Source organism: Zeus faber (assembly GCF_960531495.2).
Source record: "Zeus faber genome assembly, chromosome: 11".
NCBI lineage: Eukaryota > Metazoa > Chordata > Actinopteri > Zeiformes > Zeidae > Zeus > Zeus faber.
This window is the reverse complement of record NC_137205.1, coordinates 6,759,128-6,780,515: the sequence shown is the minus strand read 5'-3', so window position 1 is coordinate 6,780,515 and position 21,388 is coordinate 6,759,128. Positions and strand designations below refer to the sequence as shown.

Genomic DNA, 21,388 nt, shown 5'->3' with positions numbered 1-21,388 from the left:
CCAGTGAGTGTACAGGATTTGTCCCAGTTGGTTCTGGTGTATAAGGTCGGTATTATATTGTGGCGCCTCCAAGCAGTGGAAAAGGCCCAAAGCCATCCCTGAGGCCCACCGACGTACAGACAGCCCACAACCGCAGGAAAGCCCAGAGCTCCCCGGCCTGCAGCCACAGAAGACCTTTCAGCCCCCAGAGGAGCCGGAAACCCGCAGAGCAACACCCATGCACTGCCCGAGGAGCATAACCCAGTCCCAGAACACGCAAGGAGACCCTGCACCCCCAATGTGCACACATACAACCCACCCCCACGGAAGCCAGTCACGGACCACAGGCCAGGTCCCGCGCCGACAGACCGACACCCCGCCGGAACCGCCCGCCTCGCAGGCGAGTCAGCGGGGCCCCCACGTCCACCAGTGCCCTGCGCGAGTGAGAGGCCTGCCCCACAACAACTGGCCAGATGCCCCATCCCGCTTTTTAAGTGTATCTCCACCTTCAGAGTTAAACTTGTCCTGCCGGAGGTGCTATTCTGTCTGGAGCTGATGAATAAGAGGAATTTGTGCAGCCTTGAAATTTGGATCTTGCAGCTAATTCATTTTGATTCATTTTAAATGGATGAAGAACCAGGAGGTCATACAACGTTAGGCTTTCATTTGACATACACTACACCTTATGGGAGAGGCAAGGGCGACTGCCGGGGATGGAAGGAGGAAAGAATGAGGGGCGTACAGAGGGTTAGCCACGGCTGTTGAGAGAGAGAGGCAGACCCACTAACCCCCAAATCCACTTTCTTATCAAGTCATTCCTCTGCCCCTCACCCCCGTTCCCTCCAGTGCTGGAGCTGCGGGGCAGGACGGCGAGCCGCCTCAACACGTGGGAGGCCATCCAGAAGGAAAACCTGCTCTCTGCCCAGAACAAGCGCCTGAGGGAGAGCGACACCGCGCGGCTCAAACGCACCTCTATCAAGTAAGACACCCCCCCCCCAACACATAACCCTCACCCTAACCCCGTGCCAGTTTATAATTGAATTTAATAGTTATAAATACGAGGGCCTTAGCACCCTAAAATGATCAATATCCACAATAAACCCCCAATTTCATCATTTCATTGGTCTCATTTTCTGATTTTGTTCTCATTATTTATATTTTTGAATAATTAACACAACATTTAGCTGACGAAATGCCAGTGTGACCCTTTTGCGGGGGGGGGGGGGTGTATTTCAGGGGGGCCGTTGAACCAGCTTGAACCTGCTTAGGTTAGGAGTGAGTAGAGGGTTAACGGGGCCTCTTCTTCTCTCTCTGCAGGGTGGACAGTGTTCTCAAGCAGATGTCAGAGGTCCGTGACCACGACCGCAGGCTGCGAACACTGGAGACAGAGGTCAGTCGTACCTTGTTGCGCAGCCCCCGCCAGTTACGGGACACTTGCCCAACCCCACCCCAACATATTGGTTTCATTGATTTACTGTACATTAAATTACATTCAACGTGCATCGCTGTCAGCGTTTATGCTTTTATGAGTCTGAGACCACAACATTAAAACCACCTGCCTAACATTGCGTAGGTCCCCTTTGTGCCGCTAAAACAGCTCTGACCTGTGGAGGCATGGACTCCTGTCCTGTTGTACCCCTTTCCCACTGCACCAAAAACCCGGTAAAACCCGCTAACATCCTGAATTTGTCGGCAGTGGGAAAGGAAAAACCCGGGTCAAATGACCTGGCAAAAGACACAGATTTTAATCGGCTCTGCCTCCGATCGGCTCTGATGTGAATAGGACACCCGGGTCGACCTGCTAATTTTGGCCCTTTTACCAGTGCAATGCGACGCCTGTTGAAATTCTGGACCCTGGCGTATAAATAGACAGGAATATCCGTGTATCATTCAATCATTTCACATCCCATTTAGAATCCATAGAGTAAAATGTTGTGAGTGTGGGGATCGCACCATGGGGAGCACAGCAAAGAACCCCCACCATGCTTTGAGGGACTCCAGCACGGCCCCAAGCCCATCCCCGCTGCCTGCCACCCCAAGACTGGTGCATGCCTGTAGTGTTGGGTTGTTCATGGGTTCATAAGCAAAGCAAAAAAGTTTACTTTTTTTTTTTTAATTAGTTTTACAGTTTTATATTGTTGTTTATTTATGTTTCTCTCCCCTCTACTGTTTTGTTACCAATCACAATGGCACCATGACATGACCCTTTTCCCACGTGTTTGTGACATTGAACCAGAGGCCCCAAAACTGCATTTCTCCTGGCAATGGGAAAGGTGTCAATCGACTATTTTTAGCGGGTTGATCTGGGTTTAAAAAAATCCGGGTCAACCCACTAATTTTGGTGTGAAAGTGGTATAAGTTGCGAGGTAAGCGCCCCCATGGATCAGGTCTGGGGAATTTGGAGGCCAAGTCAACACCTTGAACCCTTTGTCATGTTCCTCCAATCATTACTGAACATTTTTTTGCAGTGTGGCAGGGTGCATTGTCCTGCTGAAAGTGCCACTGCCATCAGGGAATACCATTGCCATGAAGGGCTGTACTTGATCTGCAACAATGTTTAGGTAGGCGGTACGTGTCAAAGTAACATCCACATGAATGCCAGGACCCAAGGTTTCCAGCAGAACATCGCACAGTGAATCACACTGCCTCCACCGGCTTTCCTTCTTCCCATAGTACATCCTGGTGCCATCGCTTCCCCAGACAACGCACACACACCTGGTCCACATGATATAAAAGAAAACGTGATAGATCAGACCAGGCCACCTTCTTCCATTGCATCCAGGGCTGATGCTGACGTGCCCATTACTTTCGGCAGTGGACAGGGGACAGCATGGACACTCTGACCGATCTGCGGCTATGCAGCCCAATACCAAGCTGTGGTGCACTGTGTGTTCTGACACCTTTCTATCATAGCAGCATCAACTTTTTCAGCAATTTGTGCTGCAGTAGCTCTTCTGTGGAATCATACCATATGGGCTAGACTTAGCTCCCCATGTGCATCAATGAGCCCATGGGCGCCCATAACCCTGTTGTTCACCGGTTGTCCTTCCTTGGACCACTGTTGGTCGGTACTAACCACTGCATACCAGGAACACCTGACAAGACCAGTCGTCTAGCCATCACAATTTGGCCCTTTTCAAAGTCACTCAGATTATACACTTGCCCATTTTTCCTGCTTCCATCACATCAACTTCAAGAACTGATTGTCAACTTGCAGCCTAATATATCCCATGTCTTGACAGGTGCCATTGGAACAAGATGAGCAATGTTATTCACTTCACCTGTCAGTGGTTTTAATGTTGTGGCTCATTGGTGTATGTGTGTGTGTGTGTGTGTGTTTGTGTGTGTGTGTGTGTGTGTTTGTGCGTGTGCGTGTGCGTTAGTGTGTGTGTGCAGGAGTAGCCTGGAGGGTGTTGAGCTCCTCTGGTTTCTCTGCATATTGACTGCAGCTGTCCTCACTGCCCGCTCAGCACTGTCCAGTCCTCATTCATCCATCACCCTTCCTCTCCCTCTCTGACAGTGTCTCTCTCTATCTCTCCATCTCTCTCTCTCTCTCTCTCTCTCTCTCTCTCTCTCTCACACATGCATACACAGTTGGAGTACTGCTCAAGCGCCCTCTCCTGGCTGGTGGAGGCTCTTTCTGAGAGTAACTTGATAAAGGCCACGCGTCCTCCTCCCGTCCTCAGGGGTAAGTTTTCCCTACCACTACAGTATGTGCTCCCGGATTATGGTGTAGGTAGTTTCAGCCACTGGAAACGACCTGTCTGTCGTGCTGGCCCACCACTTGCGTCCCCGCATGAGCATTGTTTGCCTGTTTTCTGCCCTTTTTCTGTGTCACAACTGTCTCAATAATGGAAAGAAATACAAGAGATTATACCTCTATCTGTACATTATATTACATTACATGATGTCATTTAGCAGACACTTTTGTACAAATCAGCTTACAATAAGTACATTTGTCACAGTATCAAACTAACAATGCCAACTAAACATTCTCTAAAAACTATACAGAGAGAAGTAATTTATTTTTTTTGTTTATTTTTATTATTATTAATATTTTTTATGAAAGTATGTTACACATTACAGGGAATATAAATGCTCATGGGGTAGACATGGTTGGGGTTAAGAATGTTCAGTCTTAATCACATGTGGATAAAAGTATCTATTTTTATGTTTTTATGGTTGGGGTTAGGGTTAGGGCTAGGATTAGGGTTAGGCTTGTGGGGGTAACCCTAACCAGTTACCACAAATGCATGGTATTCTGATGTTTGACCCTAAGGAAAATAGGATATATATTAATTATATACAGTATATTTATGTGTGTTTGTGTTTTAACAGATCTGACACCCCTTTCCCCAAGCTGATAACAGCAGATAACAGACATTCCAGGGGACCACTGCACCTCCTCCCGGGGCCAACACTCAGCATATACATGTGCATCCAGCACATAGTTGTATTAACACGGGGACCTTACTCAGGACCAATGAATGTCCAAGAACGTCATGGAGCGACTGTCTTTCACCTTGAAGAGCTTCAAACGCTGCCGCTTTAATTGTATTTGAGGGTGCTGACTTTTTTCTTACTATTTAGTGATGATCCGGTGTGACCGCCTATCTGTAACGTTTTCCAATATGTGCCGTGAATTACAAGTTCAGTCAATGAAAAGTCCACTCCCTGTTTCAAGGCAAAATTGGATATTGTCATTAAGAAGTAGCCATAATATAACGAGGCTCTGAATGGCTGCGTAATTGTCTTTTGTAAAAAGGCCAGTTTGTAAATATATGTTGTCTCTGTTGGATTTATTGCTTCTGTGTACATACTGTATGTGCTCTGTAATCGGGGATCATAACACAAATGTCTATTTGTACCTTGGGATTTCTCTATGAATTTATGAATTTTAGCTGTTTCAATCAAAAATAAAATTCCCTAATAATCCAATCGCATTTTCGTAATTGAGTGTGTGAGTGGTGAATAATGCTTGTTTTAAAGAATTAGCGTCATTGAGTCTCTCCTCAGTAGCGCAACCTAAACAGGTTTGAATAAAAAATGGCAATAAAGACAATTATCCTAAATTGTAGATGCCAGATTTTCTTTCCACCTCTGAGGGTCTTGGCTTCACCAAGCCCCCAATAAAGCCATCAACATAACATGAGTTCCTGTTCAGACTGTTGCTATGCACCGGCCTGTGGTATATCAAATAGTGGGCTTAAATAATGAAAGATTTGTCATCACTGGAAAATGAATGGAAAGGTAGCGTATCAGATGTCCGATACTTATAGATACTGTAAGTGATATCAAAATAGCAATGTCTTCTAAAGTTATCAAAAGATTATATTTAGAGTATGCATGTACAGTAGCCTACTTGTGTGATTGGCACCTCCATGTAGTTAGTGAATCATGTTGTCATGAAGCAAAGAATAGACCTTCAAATGTATGACTAATAACTAATATATTGTAATCCCAATTATACTGTCATAACACTGTTGACATTGCAATCATTTAGTAATAACATAGTAACAATTTATACCTACTGCATCATTGTTTCCATGCCCATAGTCATACTTATTCTTCTCCTTCAGTATATCCACCTATATTTATATTTTATTTTATTTATACCCATAACTATACTATTAAATTGACTGCCACCTAACCCCAGCTTTTGCTGTAAGCTTAACTTATCCTATGCATATAATCGCTTTTTTTTCTGTTTATACTGTATATATAGTGTATTTGGCCATTTTCTTTGTAAATGTGGCTATTTTGTTCATTTGGCGCCTCTTATTCTATTTTTTCAGGCCCCGAAGCTTTTTATGCCAATCGTCCACAATGGCCAAATCTTTACCACGACGCAAAAAAAAACCAAACGGATTCAGATTCTGATAAGAGATATGACTTTAATTTTCAAAACTACCCACCTACCCGCCCCTGCGAGCTATAGCTTTATTGTTAAAAGACAATTATCCATTTTTAGCCAACCCTTAAAAGGAGACACATCCCGCGTAAGATGGAGGCATTGCCATTCAGGGACGGACATGTGGGTCAACATCCTACGCTAGTTGTCGTTTCCTCGCCTCACAACATCCTATGTGACACTATGAATAGCACTACATTCTTCAAGCTTTTCAAGGTTACCTGTTGTGGCCAGCGGTGTAAGTTAGTGGTGGTGTTGGTGGTAGTGGCAATGGACTTGGAGGAGGCGGGTTGGAGGCAAGAAATTCTCCTTGTGTTACCTTGATGCTCGCCTTGGCTTGAAGCCACAGGCCAAGCTGGACACATCGGTGGAAGAAAGAAAACTCCCTAATAGCTGAAAACCCGCCCATTCCAGTTGATATTCGTACGGCACGGTGACGATCGGGGCGCGGTTGCGGGCGATGTATTTCGAGTCGAGATTGTGGCATTTAAAGATGTGGGTCAAGTCTTCCAGCGCGACCTTAATCGGGTCATCCAAACCGAGAGAGATTGAAGTCGCTCTCGGCATGCCGAAGCACATCTCCACTTTCAGCTACTTTGCACTCTTTGTATATCTCGATCATATCTCTCCTCCTGCTTTGCTCCTTTGCTCTTTGCAGTTCAGCTGTTTCTGCTCCCCGTCAGCCTGTCTACGCCTAACTAAAAAATCCTACCATACCACCACTACTCCCAATACTTGTTTCTGAATTCAAAGCAGGGTTAACATTCTCTAGATGTGCAATACGCATTGGCCCATTTAATTTTGAATTGGTAACAATATAGGAATAGAGGGAAAAAACAGTCACAGATGACTTTTTCAACTACTGGCTACTTTTTAGCCAGCTGACTGGCTTAAGGCAAGGCGACTTACCACCAGGGCGCATAGAGAGGCCCAGTTAATCGGTGTCAATGTCACTATCACACTATTTTCCATTCTGCCATGTCAGAAATGCTTCACTAAGCCATCAATCTACAGGAAAAGTTGTTTAAATTGGCGCCCTTTAATTATGCATAGTTTTGATTAATTGTTAATATGTGCCCTTTAATTACTTTATTTGTTCCCTCTAACTTGTACTGAAAATAAGATTGCGCCATTGACGCCAAATCTGCTCTAACTTTACTTAAAAAAAATGCATTCCTTCTTACCCACACCACCCTAAGGCATTCTGAATATCAAGGTTTAATCAGCGGAACAAATTGATGATTGAAGGTCATAAAAACGACGGGAATGACTAAAGCAAATTGATGTGTGCAGATTACTAATTCAAGTGCACCTATTACTATTGTAAGAACGGATACTTAATTTACAGGAACGATTTCACAAAACCTCTACCCTTAAAGTTGTAGGTCTCTATAGGGCCTCAAGTTAGCCCACACGGTCGACTGTGGATAGTTTTAGAGTGGCTTCAGGGTCAATTCCATCTTTGCTTCAGAGGGATTGTAGGTGAGAACTGACAGCGGGGAGTAGGGGTGGGCGCCGGGGTTGTAGTGTACATTGGACCCACATAGAGCCAGCTAGCTCACATTACACTGACTCTGAGACTACAGGGGTTTTAAATAGAGCCGCCGTCAACCCCACCCCTGGGCCGAGACTCAACTATTTTGGGGACGCAAGTTTAGGCCTATCAGAGGGGAGGGTACCACAGACAGTTGAAAGGGTACCGCATATAGTGGAAAAGGGGACTGGAGTTTCGGAATAGGGGGGGAAATGAGATGGGTGTTGGGGCCGGACCCCTGTTGTTGGATGGCTGGGGACCACTGGAGAGTGCATAAGCAATGATCAACCCCGACCCCCCTCTAGTTGGACGATACAATGACAATAAAATGGATGGAAAGCTGAATAGAATCAAATTGAGTTTCTGAGGCCTTGTGCTTCAGAAAAGTGGACACAGCTAAACGCACCCAAAGTCAGACATCTCTGACCGTTCCCACTCTGAATGGTGGCCACCCACAAGCCGTCTTTCTGTATCCCTGATTTGTCTGGAAATACACCCCCTGTGTCAGCCTCCAAACGCACCCTTGGTCTTCGGCCAGCTCTTTCTCCACACTTTCACCCCCTTCGCGATATATGGTCATCCTCTTCTCGGCCTACTTTACCACCATCCACTACCTAAGGTTACACTTGCATATTTTGATGACGAAGAAAAGCTCCTTTCCTCGCCGCTAATTTCTCCCACAGCTCCCACACCCCCACCCACCTCCACGCACACACACACGTTATCCCCAGTCCCTTCTTGAGTCAATCAACTTACAGGGCTAGCGCAAGCCCTGGCCCAACCCAGCATTTGCCCCTGTCAGTCACACCCACCCCCCTCCGCCCACCCACCCTCAACCCCCAGTCCTTCTTCTCATCTTACCCCCCCGAGGTTGGTCTCACTCTTTTTCTGTGGGTCTCACATTAGTCCTGTCTGCGTCTGTGGCACTGCCTGGTATCTGACGAGTCTCCTCAAACTCAGCTTTTTACTGCCGTCACGTACGGGGTGAAAAAAAGCCTACCCCACTGTCCTGTTCCGGTCCCGGGTTCCAAGGGGGGACACCTGTTTTTTTTTTCTTTCTTCTTCTTCTTCTTCTTCTTCTTCCAGGGATCACTTTTTTAAATTCTTTCTACCAGGAGTTGGGAACAACTGTCCGTGGTTCTACTTGGAGTACCCCGTTGGCACATGCAGCCAATCCCGAGCGCTCTTCCTGTGTGTTTGACGCGAGTGTGTTTGTGGGTTGATTCGCCGGTGTGAGTGCGGCAGCGCAGGCAGGGAAGAAAACAGTCAATCTCCAGTGGTGTCTTCAGCGTGCATGAGCAGCAGCTGGACTCCTGCTTTCACTGACGACTTCCTTATTGATTGATTTCCTGGCCCGGTGCGCTACTTTGTGATTTAACATGGCCTCTTACAAGACCTGGATTCTGGGTCTCCTTCTGGCCCTGCTCTGCTCCTTCCAGACCCCGTTGGCTCCTGGAGTTAAAGCGCAAGACCTGCCATTTGTCCGGGAAGAAGGACTTGTTGCTGATGATGATGATGATGATGATGACGATGATGATGACGATGACGACGACGACGATGACGATGATGATGATGACGATGACGATGATGACGACGACGATGATGACGATGATGATGATGATGACGATGATGACGACGATGATGACGATGACGACGATGATGACGACGATGATGACGATGATGATGACGACGATGATGATGACGATGATGACGATGACGATGATGATGACGACGACGACGACGATGACGATGATGACGACGACGACGACGACGACGATGATGATGATGATGATGATGATGACGACGATGATGACGACGACGACGATGACGACGACGACGACGATGATGATGATGACGATGATGATGACGACGATGATGATGATGATGACGATGATGATGATGATGATGATGATGATGATGATGACCACGAAGGTAAGTCAGAGTAAAAATAAATAATATGTTTTATCAAATTTTAACATTTTATCTGTAAGCGGTGAGTGTGTGCCCTCACCCCTTCCTCACTCCTGTTTGGAGCTATAGAGCAGAACATGGGCTTGGGTATTGGTTCCGGAAGTATTTTACACCATTTTGTTATCCCCATAGGAGATTTAAATTCAAAGGATTACCTCGACGCAGAATCCGTCTGTGGCCTTGTGATGAATTGAATTTGGTGCAAAATATCGCCGTTGCAAATGCTGCCATGACCCAAAGTCTCCAGAGGGCACAATGGAGATCTGAGGTTGACTTATCTCCCCAGACTACAGACTACATGCACTAGGCTTCGTGACGTACTTCTGATTTCGAAATAATGCGGCTCGGAACATTTTCAAAAACAGGCGAAGAAATACTCCGAGCATTACTGTGTCCCACTTTGTTCGGGGTCATCCAAGTTTAACGGCATACTACATACGTTTCCATGGCTTTCTGACCCATCCTGACCTGAGAAGGCAATGACTGGTAAATATACGCCCGAAACATTTCACCATCTCCTCTCACACGAAGGTCTGCAACAGACACTTCACCACTGATCAGCTCATAGAGCCAACCTAAACCGGGAACAACCGAGCAGTACTAAGTAGAACACGGAGGAGATTGTGCAAGTAGCCTAGAATGTGCACAGTACCTTGTGCACAGAACTGTTATTTGTCTCGAAGTTCAACCCGAACATCTGCACACCAAATCATGGCGTCGACCAATAGCGAAGCAGCGTTGGCTATGTTGATCTTTGGGAGAATCGACAGGATTTATATATTTTATATGATTTGTGGAACTGAGAAACCCACTTTGCCCACTTTTCTGCTCTATCACGGGGGACTGTCTTTAACACCGACCTCCTTTGTCAGTTTGATGTCTGAACAAGAGCGGTTAGGGCCATTAGAAGTCCCTCCTCTGCCCCCCGTTTCACCTGCCTACTGCCATTGCTGTCTCTGACTCTCTCCTGTTTGTGCTCTTCCCTGTGCCTCGAATAGAGTTATGAGCACTCGAGGGGAAATGAACTGGCCCATCTGAAGTCCGACTGTCCGAAGTCCTTCATTCTGTACGCTAGCTATGAACTCGGGGACGGCAGGAGCGTTGATTTAAGGCAGAGAAAGAACAGAATGCCAGTTTCACACAAGCCAAGCCCGTGTTGGGAATCAGTCGTCGTGTCAATAGTGTTGAGGATCTTTTGATTTGTGTTTGGTTTTTGAAAGAGTGGTTCCCGCTAGGGTCTTCCTTTCTCATTTGTTTTGGACTGGACCGACCTGTACCCGTGTGTCCATGTGAAACTACAGAGAAAGAAAGAGAAAACGGTGATATAGGGACGGGGAAGCGGGGTGGGGGTGGCGTTCAATAGAGAGACAGGAGAGAGACGGGGGAGACGTAAGCGGTGAGGGAGGGGGTTGTGCAGGAGGGACGGCCGCTAAATTGACCGATCTGTGATTCTAGAGTAACAACAGGCGTAGAGTTTCTCTCTTTCTCCATATCTCTCAATCTCTTTCTTTCTCTGTGGAGCAACTTTTCTGCTGTCGACTGAACAGTTCTTAAACAAACAGAATGTACTTTTTAAGTGTTATTTGTGTCTTTGTAAAATAAAAAAAATAAAAAATAAATAAATAAATATATATATATATATATATATATATATATATATATATATATATATATATATATATATATATACATTCAAATGCAGATCCCTGTTACATCTATAAATATGTCCAAAAGCACTCTCTCATAATTTTGTAATTCTCTTAAATTGTATGGTTGTTGAAATGATGAGAAACTAGTTATGTATTAGCCACTACATATTGAAAAGAAAATACATCTGTTATTTATATTTGCAGTCTATAGCATTTGCATATGACAGGAATATTTATTTAGATTTTCACACAGTTTTCCCTCAATCTCTAACTGTCTGCTGGGAACTGGAGTAACTGAATCATTTGTGCCATCGTGTTAAAACAGAGAAATATCTCTTTAACTACACTCACCCATTAATTGACGAGAAATGTTGAAATAATTTTGGAAAAAAAAAAATTCATGTGTCAATCAGATTTGGGGAGAGAGAGTCTTTGGAAAAAGAGAGAAACATCTCTTTCTGTCAAGGTCACCCAAGAGCCAACAGCTCTGCCCATCACCAAATTGTTTGCATCTATTTCTGATTTATTCTCTGTTCGTGCAGATTTTGTTTGAAAAAATGTTTTTCCTTGAATGTGAATCATTTTGTGTGGAAACTGACGCCACTGTCCATACCTCGTTGACCCTACTTTCAATCATGAAATAAATCAATTGATCATAAACTGCATGGATGGAAATCTGTCACCACGAGTAAAAGAAAATGGTACTGAAAAATTTGTTAAAGTGTCCTAATGTAGGTTTTTTAAAGCAGAATATTGCCATAGCGTGAAATTAGGTGAGTGTAAAAACTGAGTGTATAACTGTCACTTTGACCAGAATCCTAACTCTTGAACTTCCACCACACTGATGCACCAGTGAGTATTTGTTGTGCTGTATGCATTTGCATGTTTGATGCTTACTCCATCGTTTCTGCTGTGCTTGTATGAGAGCTGTTCTCTGTTTACAATTATGCCAATTAAAATGTGATGATTCAGGGGTTTTATGGGTCATCGCAGGTTTTACAACTCGTCTTTACCATAGCCATTATTATGATAAAATAGAATTGTTACAAAACACTGATCACCCTCTAAATGTAATCACAATGTCCTTTGAGTATGGCCTTTAAGTAATCTTATTGTTCTTCTTACTTACTTTACTTCACCTTGAGCCTGCTTCACCACCACTCAATACGTATCGGACGGTCGGATCTTGCCCCGAGTGGCCCTCATATGAACTGCGCCTGGTTTTCACATTCCAAAATGTACTTCAAGGAAAATGGGAGAGCTTGTTTGATTCCAGTACAACTAGCTTGCTTAGCTGGACATTTACCATGTTCCATCAATGAGAGTTTAAAACTTCGAAGTATAAAGCTTTTTACAGTGTTTTCACTATAATTCACTTAAAGACATTTATTGATAGTGAATATTGTGACCTCCGACATTAATGTTAATAATGTCGTTATTTTTAAATATGTGACTTATTTACCTAGTTTTAAGCCCAGTTCCAATAAAAATTTGAACGTATACCATAATATCTCCGCGCGAAACATTTTTCTCCTTTTGCCCATTAGGAGCAACACAGCGCGTTAGCTTTTTGAGCGCGGAATCCGAATGACTACAATTTGAATGTATGGTTGTTGTCGTTTGTCGTCTTCAGCGTGAAGCATCCTTTCCTGACAGATTACGTTGCTTCTAAAAAAAAATCACTACCAAAATATTAGACCAAAAAGTAAATCAGTTAATCAATCGAAATAAATAATTGTGTACAATGGTATTGACATTGCAAGCAAAATACGTGTTCCTTTTTAAAATGTCTCTTTTTCAAAATAATTTCCACTACTTTTATTCTATTTTTAGCAAGCGTCCAACTTTCCAATAACCAGATTAGTGACAAAAAAGGTTGGCACCAAGTTGACATTTTGGCACAAAAAAATCGTGTGTCATGTGTTTCATTATTCCAAATGCTAGATATCACACCTTCCAGACAAAAAAGCTATGTTGTATATTGGTTATTGTACAAAACTATCCCTTGTCAAATGTTCCGTTTTATTGACATATTTATATTATATTGTAAATATAATATTTATATAATATTTATTAATATATATTCATAAATGGGATTTTCCCACTGTCTCTCCACCAAAGGCTTAATCTTAGATTAGCGGTTTGCAGAGGTGAGTAGTTATGCTGTCATCTGATTGTATTTGTGTAATTATGTATGGAGTATGCAGAAATAGGTGAGAAATCATTACTATTATTATATTATTTTTCATTATTTTAATTAATATTATTATTATTATTATTATTATTATTATTATAATAACTATATTTTTCAGTTAACATTCTGTAATTAATGCAAATATCCTCACAGACAAATAAGTGCTTTTTTGTGTTTATTTTTTTAGGCCTTTGGATATAAAACATTGTTAATTCTGAGCATCTCTCTCAGCTAATGATGATGGTGGCGATGATGATGATGACGACGATGATGATGATGATGGCGACGACGACGATGATGATGACGACGACGACGATGATGACGACGATGATGACGACGATGAAGATGGTTCTTATCACAAAGGCTCCCTTTGTGCATATTGTGAATTCTGCGAGGTAAGGCTATTAGGGAATACGTGTAAAGTGTGGTGGAGAGGAGTTTAATCACAAAATCTCCCGTCATTCAACAAAGTTGTTTGACAGCTTTGAAGGGGGCAAAATCAATTGGCAACCAAGGAAGTAGCTTGTTGATCTGTGCATAACTGGCAACCGGGTAAGTAGCTTGTTGATCGGTGCATAACTGGCAACCGGGAAAGAAAATTGTAAATTGGTGCATAACTGGCAACCGGGGAAGGAGCTAGTTGATTGGTGCTCAACTGGCAACCAACGAAGAAGATTGTTAATTGGTGCATAACTGGTAACTGGGGAAGGAGCTTTTTGATTGGTGTACTGGGGCAATACACAGGCTCTGCTTCTTTCTAAAAACATTTCTAACAACAAATTTTACGTTTCTTTGTGGGGTTTGTCTTTTCTTCTCAATCCAACACTAATCTTACCTGGACCGCTGCCATCTTGCCCTCTCTCACCCTATCTCATCATCTTTTAGCACTGTGATGAGTGCGATAAGTGCCCGTGTAAAGAGGGAGATGAATCTGAGCACTGCGACGACTGCAAGGTGAGACAAGTACACAACAAAAAAACCCCAATGAGTTCTCACATATTACATGCCTTAACTGTTATCGATACACGAGGAGCCTCGACATATGCAGTTCAAATGTCGGTTTGCGTAACACCCATGTGTTTCTTAAATCTTGATCCATGCGTTTAAAATTTGCCTAATATTATCACTAAACGCCGCATTTCCTGACTAGACTGTATTATATATTACTTAGATATAAAGCATTATGTCTTCAAAGCTGCGTTGTGCAAAATTCTCCACCTCTAATGGCAGCAGTGCATTATAAAAACATGCCTTCCAATTCAAAATAAACGGACTCTCCCCTTCCCCACAGCACCTCCCTGGTGTTTTTGTCTCCCCTGTCAATCAAACACATAGTATCTCAAAGTTTTTTTCAGATATCTGGGAGGAAGGTCCACCATCTTGGGAGGAGCTTAGATACAATCAATTTTGTTGGTCAAAAACTGTTATACAACAGTACAACAGAACAACAGTAAGATCACATTTTTTATTGAGAACTACTTTTTGCAATTGCCACGGTTCATCGAAAAGCGTAACCTTGGTTATACAGTAGATAGCCAGGAGGAAGCATTGCAACTTCCTGTTTGTGGTCTCTTCCGGACGTAGCCAAAACCGCTGATATTGCAGTGTAAAACAGTCAATAAAACCCTGAAAGCCCTGATTAAAATCCAGCATTGGTGGCCGTTTTCCTGTATAAGACATGAAGGTGGACATTTAAGATGGGTTTTTTAAGCCTTAAATGTTTTAAGCACAGAGAAAAGCTGCAGCAGAGTGGCAAGGGCATAACTTTGGTTTGAGAATAAAATAAAATAATACAAAAAACAAAACAATAAAATGGGGATGTCACTATAAGAGAGTCGCGGCGAAAGTGTCCCCATTACACACAGTTCTTGTTTGGCTCCATAGGGAAATGGAGTAAAATAAAATAACCTTCACCTAAAATAAAAACACACTTTTGTGGCGCGCTGATCGCTGGTGCCCCTTCACTGGTGCACCTGTCTCCCTCTCTGATGACACGACGTGCCATCAGAGAGGGAGACAGGTGCGCAAATTGTGCCCTGATCACTCCCTCTCCATGACCCCGATGCGCGTGCATCGTTGTATATTATTTTTATGGGGGGGACAACTCTTTGTTTTTCCCAGGAAGGGGGTCACCCTTGATTTCCGCCCCTGCTGAGTGGTACGTTTGTCAATAGTCAAGAGTTGGCGGGATTGTGCTCTCAGTTCAAAATGGTGGGAACCAACATCCTAGTAAAAAACTGGGTTGAGAAATAGCAAACCCATCCTTTCGAAAGTGTCTTCTCCCCACGCTCATGCCATGCTATTTTCTTTCCACAGATGTGCAATCTCTGCCACGTCTGTCCTGTTTGCAAGACTGTTTGCCAGCCAGGTAGGTTGAGTTCACGGATACGAGTGTCAAAAAGATGAGCCTCATTTGCTTCATGTGCTTCGACAGCAACCAAATGAGAATGCTTAATTTTCTTTCTGTTTCAAAGGTGGTTTTCTAGACGAGGTCACCGGTTCTATCTACAAGTGAGTAGCTGTGCGGTGGAAATGAAGGCCGAGGTCAAATTGCGAGAACATTTAGTTTAAATTCTTCTGTGTCTAAATCCACAGGACCGTGGCCGATGTCTTTGACGACGACGACGAAGACAAATAGGGCCCCGCAACGCGTCGCCACCATGTGGCCAAAATGAATATTCTTCGCCTACAGCGTTGTCACATCCCTGATAATTCTCTCATGAATGTCATTAATTTATTATTTGTTCCTTTTTTTTCCTGAGAGCATTACAAACATGTACTCAAAAATATTGGATATAAACTGTGGAAAGGATAATGTTGATGAGTATGTTAGTGTATTTTTGTTGACTGACAGGTATGAGCGACTTTTTAAGAAACTGGCATATTTGAGTTCTTCAAACCGATTTGGGATTGTATTAATTAAACAAGAGGGGGAATTTTGAGCGTTTCTGTATATATTTTATTTTTTTGTTGGCAGCCGTAAACGAGCTCTATATCTTCGAAAGAATCATGACAGATTCATGGTTCATGATTCACGATTCATTCATGATTCATTCATTAAGATTCATGACCAAAATCTTTCGTGCGAAAATACACCACACATTACATCAGGGCAGTCAGAGGAATTGATTTAGCATTTTATTAAATGTCTTCATTGTATTTGCTTCTGACCCAATCTAACTGATGAAACCTGCTTTGTTTTTTGTATTTGAATACCAGAAGAAAAAAATATATATGTGGGTTCATAAATTATACAACAATTCTCTACAACATATTTTTATAGAAACTTTTATTTATTTTCTTCATAACATTTTCAAAGTAATTTAATCTTTTTTTTGGTGATTGAATGCTTAAGAAATGTGTAAACTATTGAATGAGCTTATAAAAAAAAAAAAAAAAAAGACAGTATGCATGTCAATGTGTGTGAAACCTCTAGATCCTTTAGTGTCTAGGGATCATCCAAGTGACCTCTAGATACATTTGTTAGTTCCAAATCATTCCAACTGCACAAAGCAAAACGTTTGACAACCCGGGGCTCAGTCAAATCAACTGAACCACATCGGTAGCGCCTCGATGTCTGTTCATCCTCACATGTGTTCCGTTATTATTCGTTGAACTCTGCTCAGTCGTCGCTCACTGACCGAACGACTCATTGTTGAAATGTGTACGTTTAGCTGGTGTCCACTGGGTGGCAGTGTTATCCAGCCATTACGAGCCAACGACACTCGCCCTGAATCGAACGTCATTTGAAGTCGGCGCTGATGCGTAGCCATGCCAACATACTGGTTTTGAGAGGGGAGCGGAACGCAGTAAAAACAAACCACGTTGCCGGGTGACACAGAGAAGACACCGCCATCGACATAAGATAAACGGCGACAGCGGCGTTAGTCCCGCCCGTGGCGCTGATTGGCTAATCGTTGCCCCCCCCCCCCCCCCCTGCGGCGCTCAATGGACCGCTCGTTTTTCAACCGAGAGACCGCTGTTTCAGAAACATGCAGTCCAGCATTAACCACCTAGTTACCTCTGTTTGTCTGTAAGCACGTCTTAAAAAAAAATAAGCACGGATTTGCAACAAATTTTGTGGGGCGGTTGGTTATGGGCTCATCAAGAACTCCTTCGCATTTGAAGCCAATTGGCCAACAGGGGGCGTGTCGGTGGGCGTGGCATATAACAGAGAGGCGCATAACGTCTGAATAGATTCACAAAGCACCAAAAAAAACCCTCGATGACAGGGTTATCATGGGGGATGGAATGATGAACCTTTCACACCAATTAGCCCAAGGGCGGAGGGCCTTGCATAAAGGTGCATAACTTCTGAACGGATACACAGAATACCATGACAGGTTTCTCATGGTGCAAACAATAGTACACTACAGTACAATGTAGTACAGTATAGCAGATCTTAATGAGGTATAGTACAGTGGAATACAGTGTAGTACAGTATAGAATGGTATAGTACAGTGTAGCACGGTATAGTACAGTGTAGTATAGTGTAGTTTGGTATAGTACAATGTAGTACAGTGTAGTATAGTGTAGTTTGGTATAGTACAATGTAGTACAGCGTAGTATAGTATAATCTGGTATAGTACAATGTAGTACATTGTAGTATAGTACAGTGTAGTATAGTATAGTACGGTATAGTATAGTATAGTATAGTTTGGTATGGTATGGTACAGTGTAGTATGCTATAGTATATAGTTCAGTACAGTGTATTACAGTATAGTATGGTATGGTACAGTGTAGTACGGTATAGTATGGCATGGTACAGTGTAGTACGGTATAGTATAGTATAGTGTAGTACAGTGTAGTACTACTCCCTGTTGTATGCCATGCCCACAATCATATATTTTCGTACCAACTCAACTGCACAGGAGTCAGAGTCTCAAGGTGAGTGCATCCTCAAGATTATGTTATTCTACTGTATGCAGACCCACTTTCTAGTCTACTACATTTCACTAACTTCATCAATCATATCAACTTGTGTGTGTGTGTGTGTGTGTGTGTGTGTGTGTGTCTGTGTGTGTGTGTGTGCATTCTTGCCAACAGCAAGGTGCAGTCACTAGTGTAAAATGTTGTAACCTGGTGGAGGAAGGGGAAGGATGTGGCTGAGTTAAGATCAAAAACATATTCTTACATTCACAATGTAAAAAATGAGTAGTACAGGGCTCAACCCCGTTCTCGTCTTGGTGCCCTAACTAAACTATACCAAACCAAAATATTTTTTTTGACTATCCAATGACTGGTATAACATTTATGTTTAGCCTACTAAATTGTTAATATAGTATTAACTTGATACCTCATGTTTCCCGATGATAAATATTATTTTAGGCTATATCTAGCTACTGGCTCGAAGCCCTTTTTTAAACGTAGAATTACAGCTAGGTTCATTTTTGTAATGCAATTAGCCACGGTAACTAACTTTTTGGGGAACTTTAGCGTGACATCACACGGGGGAGATGGGACAGAGTTCGCTCCACATTGAATGGTGCCTAGGTAAGTAGAAGAGATGCAGAGAGACGATAATAGAACCAATAATAACAGTGTATTTTTATTGTAGATTTATTTATTGTCATTGAATGAAACAAAAAAAAACACCGCCCAGAACCATGCGTAATGGGGACACTTTCTCGGTCATCCGTCCTCCCCTCCCCCACGCTGCTTCCGATGCTTGTGCAGGCACTGCCAGCCCATGACCTCAGTTGGTTACTTATTTTATTTAATTGTCTTTCTTTGGTTCAAATTTTTTTTCCTCAAACCATCTACTTCGACAAATATTTTCTCTCTTCTTTTCAGCTTTTCTCTGTGCGTCTTCAAACAAACAGCATGACAAATCTAAATTAAATCAATATTTTACAGATTACAGTACACTACAGCAAAACCATTGTAATGGGCGGTCAAATCATTATTCTATAGGCATTCAATGAACATTTCTAATAAAATCAATCATACATAAATAAATATACAAAATGGTCAGTAATAATCCACCAAAGACATATATATATATCTCAAAGTATGACAACTATCTAGAACGGTAGTAAAGTATGTACAAAGGTAATAAATAATAATCATGAGCACTAAAAGGCATCAAAAGGCAATATACTTCAATATAACTACTCAAAGTAATTCCTTATCAACAACATTAATGTGACAAAATAAAGGGGTTCCTAAATTATAAAAAAGGAGAACAAAAAAGTATTTAATAATAATGGGAATAAGATTTAAAAATATATATATATATATTATTTATCCCAGTGGTGCTCACACTTTTTCAGCATGCGAGCTACTTATAAAATGACCAAGTCAAAATGATCTACCTGCTACTAAAATGCAAAACATATATTAATTTATAAATATATTGAGGATTCTTTATATCTACAATGTATGTTGATGTACATGCATAACCGCATGAGCCAATATTGCACAACACAACACAATTAACTATGTACATTTTTTGTCATTACCCGAGTTTACTCTGATGACTTGCACTGAATTGAATCAGCTAGGGGTGCATAGTCCGGACAGTAGCTGCTGACAGCCAGCCTCAAGCACACTTCCAAATGTTCATCAGTCATGGTGGAACGGTACTTGGACTTAATGATCTTCATGTGGTAAAAGGCCGACTCACATAAATAAGCGGAGCTGAATAATGCAGTCAAGGAGGTAGCACATGTTGGGGTACTTTACCTCTGTGTAAGTTCCAGAACTGTCCATAAGCTCTGGACTTCAGCTCAATGTCGGCTTGTAGTGTCAAAATCTCATCTTCCACTCCAGGAGAGTTCAGGTGAAACAGTGTTGCAATTTGTGATGCGAGTGAATCAACCTAAGCATCTTCCCTAAATGGGTAGCACATGAACGTAGGGACTGGCTCGAGCAAAGAAAAGTCTTGAAAGCGTTTGTCAAACTCTGACAGACAATTGTCAATCTGCTCTGTGTAGCGTGCACGGTTAGGTTGCACACAGGCCTTCCCTTGCATCTCCAGCTCTGACCCCAGGTTCTGGAAGTTTGCCAAATCATGGCGCTGCAGCTTTGAGGAGAGATGTTGCATCTTTCGTTTGAAAGCATTAACTGAGCTGATCATACTGATCACTGTTTTGTCTTTTCCTTGCAGCTCTAGATTAAGGTCATTCAACATGTTTGCAGCTCCTAAAAATGCCAAGTCTGACAGCCACTGACCGTCATTTAGTTGCGTGTATTCTGCATGTCCAGCTACACGGAAAAACTCCTTGATCTCCGGACAGAGCTCTCGAAATCTTTGCAGGAATTTCCCTCGACTAAGCCATCTCACGCCAGTGTGTAGCAACAACTCAGAGCGGTCGCAGTCAGCCTTCTCCGGATGTGCACCTGAAATAACCGTCTTTGAAGAGATCTGGCGCGAATAGAACAGGCGATCTTCGTTGCAACATCCATGATCTCTTTCATGTTGAGCATTTTAGTGCATAACGCTCGTTGGTGGATTATGCAATGGTAACTTAGGAAGTCCGGGAAAGCATCGTCCTGCCTGCACTTGGCAATAAATCCATTCAAGCGGCCAACCATTGCGGGTGCTCCATCCGTGGTGATAGACGCCAATTTGTACACTGGGAGCTGGGTTTTCTCGATGAAGTTTTTGAACGACTGAAATATGTCCTCTCCTCGCGTCTCTTCTTTCATGGGCAGTACTGTTAATAGCTCTTCTTTTGTAGTGATATCACTAAACACCATACGAGTGAAAATGCACATCTGGGCTGTGTCACTCGCGTCCGTAGATTCGTCCAACTGCAGTGAGAAACACTCGCAATCTCCGATGTCCTTCCAAAGTTGCTGCGTTAAATCCTCAGCCATGGCTTCACAGCGCCGTGTGACTGTACTTCTTGACAGCTGGGGAGCTTTGATCGAAGCCTTATTTTTAAAGTCTCGGAACAATGAGTCAGCTGCTTCAGCGAATGCCTCTTTTCCCATCTCTCCGTCTTGGAGGGACGTCTTGTTATTAACGATGACGTGACTCACCCGGAACGATGCTTCGGTGGCGGCTTTTGAAGTTTGTTGTGTGAAAAGTGACTGCTGTGCGGACACCTGGGGTTGTAGTCCCTTCACCTTTCCCTTTCTCAGCTCGCTTTTCAGCGGGAAGTGGGAAGTCGTAATTTTCCATGAAAAGTCCGAAAATGCCGCTC

The 21,388-nt window shown here is 42.9% G+C and overlaps 2 protein-coding genes across 2 annotated transcripts in view; both read left to right on the top strand.

The window, feature by feature from the left end:
* trpm4a (transient receptor potential cation channel, subfamily M, member 4a) overlaps positions 1 to 4,911 on the top strand; it is a 48,869-nt gene extending 43,958 nt beyond the window's left edge. The window contains exons 25-28 of the mRNA XM_080009388.1: positions 826 to 958; positions 1,297 to 1,369; positions 3,574 to 3,667; positions 4,318 to 4,911. Coding sequence (XP_079865514.1) covers positions 826 to 958; positions 1,297 to 1,369; positions 3,574 to 3,667; positions 4,318 to 4,343 — 326 coding nt within the window. The 3' untranslated portion in view covers positions 4,344 to 4,911. The remainder of the gene's footprint in view (positions 1 to 825; positions 959 to 1,296; positions 1,370 to 3,573; positions 3,668 to 4,317) is intronic.
* A 3,393-nt stretch (positions 4,912 to 8,304) lies between these two features.
* On the top strand, positions 8,305 to 16,178 carry LOC307236833 (uncharacterized protein). Its single transcript, XM_080009389.1, has 6 exons — positions 8,305 to 9,356; positions 13,470 to 13,633; positions 14,124 to 14,192; positions 15,555 to 15,606; positions 15,713 to 15,749; positions 15,834 to 16,178. Exons 1-6 carry the CDS (start codon positions 8,804 to 8,806, stop codon positions 15,874 to 15,876), a joined length of 918 nt encoding a protein of 305 aa, XP_079865515.1. The 5' UTR covers positions 8,305 to 8,803; the 3' UTR covers positions 15,877 to 16,178.
* The last annotated feature ends 5,210 nt before the right edge of the window (positions 16,179 to 21,388 follow it).

What these genes read in the sequence shown, in the direction of transcription:
- LOC307236833 (XM_080009389.1), top strand. Translation starts at nt 8,804, where the DNA reads ATGGCCTCTTACAAGACCTGGATTCTGGGTCTCCTTCTGGCCCTGCTC. An exon ending in CATATTGTGAATTCTGCGAG is followed by an intron (nt 13,634 to 14,123) that starts GTAAGGCTATTA and finishes ATCATCTTTTAG; the next exon opens with CACTGTGATGAGTGCGATAA. An exon ending in GTCACCGGTTCTATCTACAA is followed by an intron (nt 15,750 to 15,833) that starts GTGAGTAGCTGT and finishes CTAAATCCACAG; the next exon opens with GACCGTGGCCGATGTCTTTG.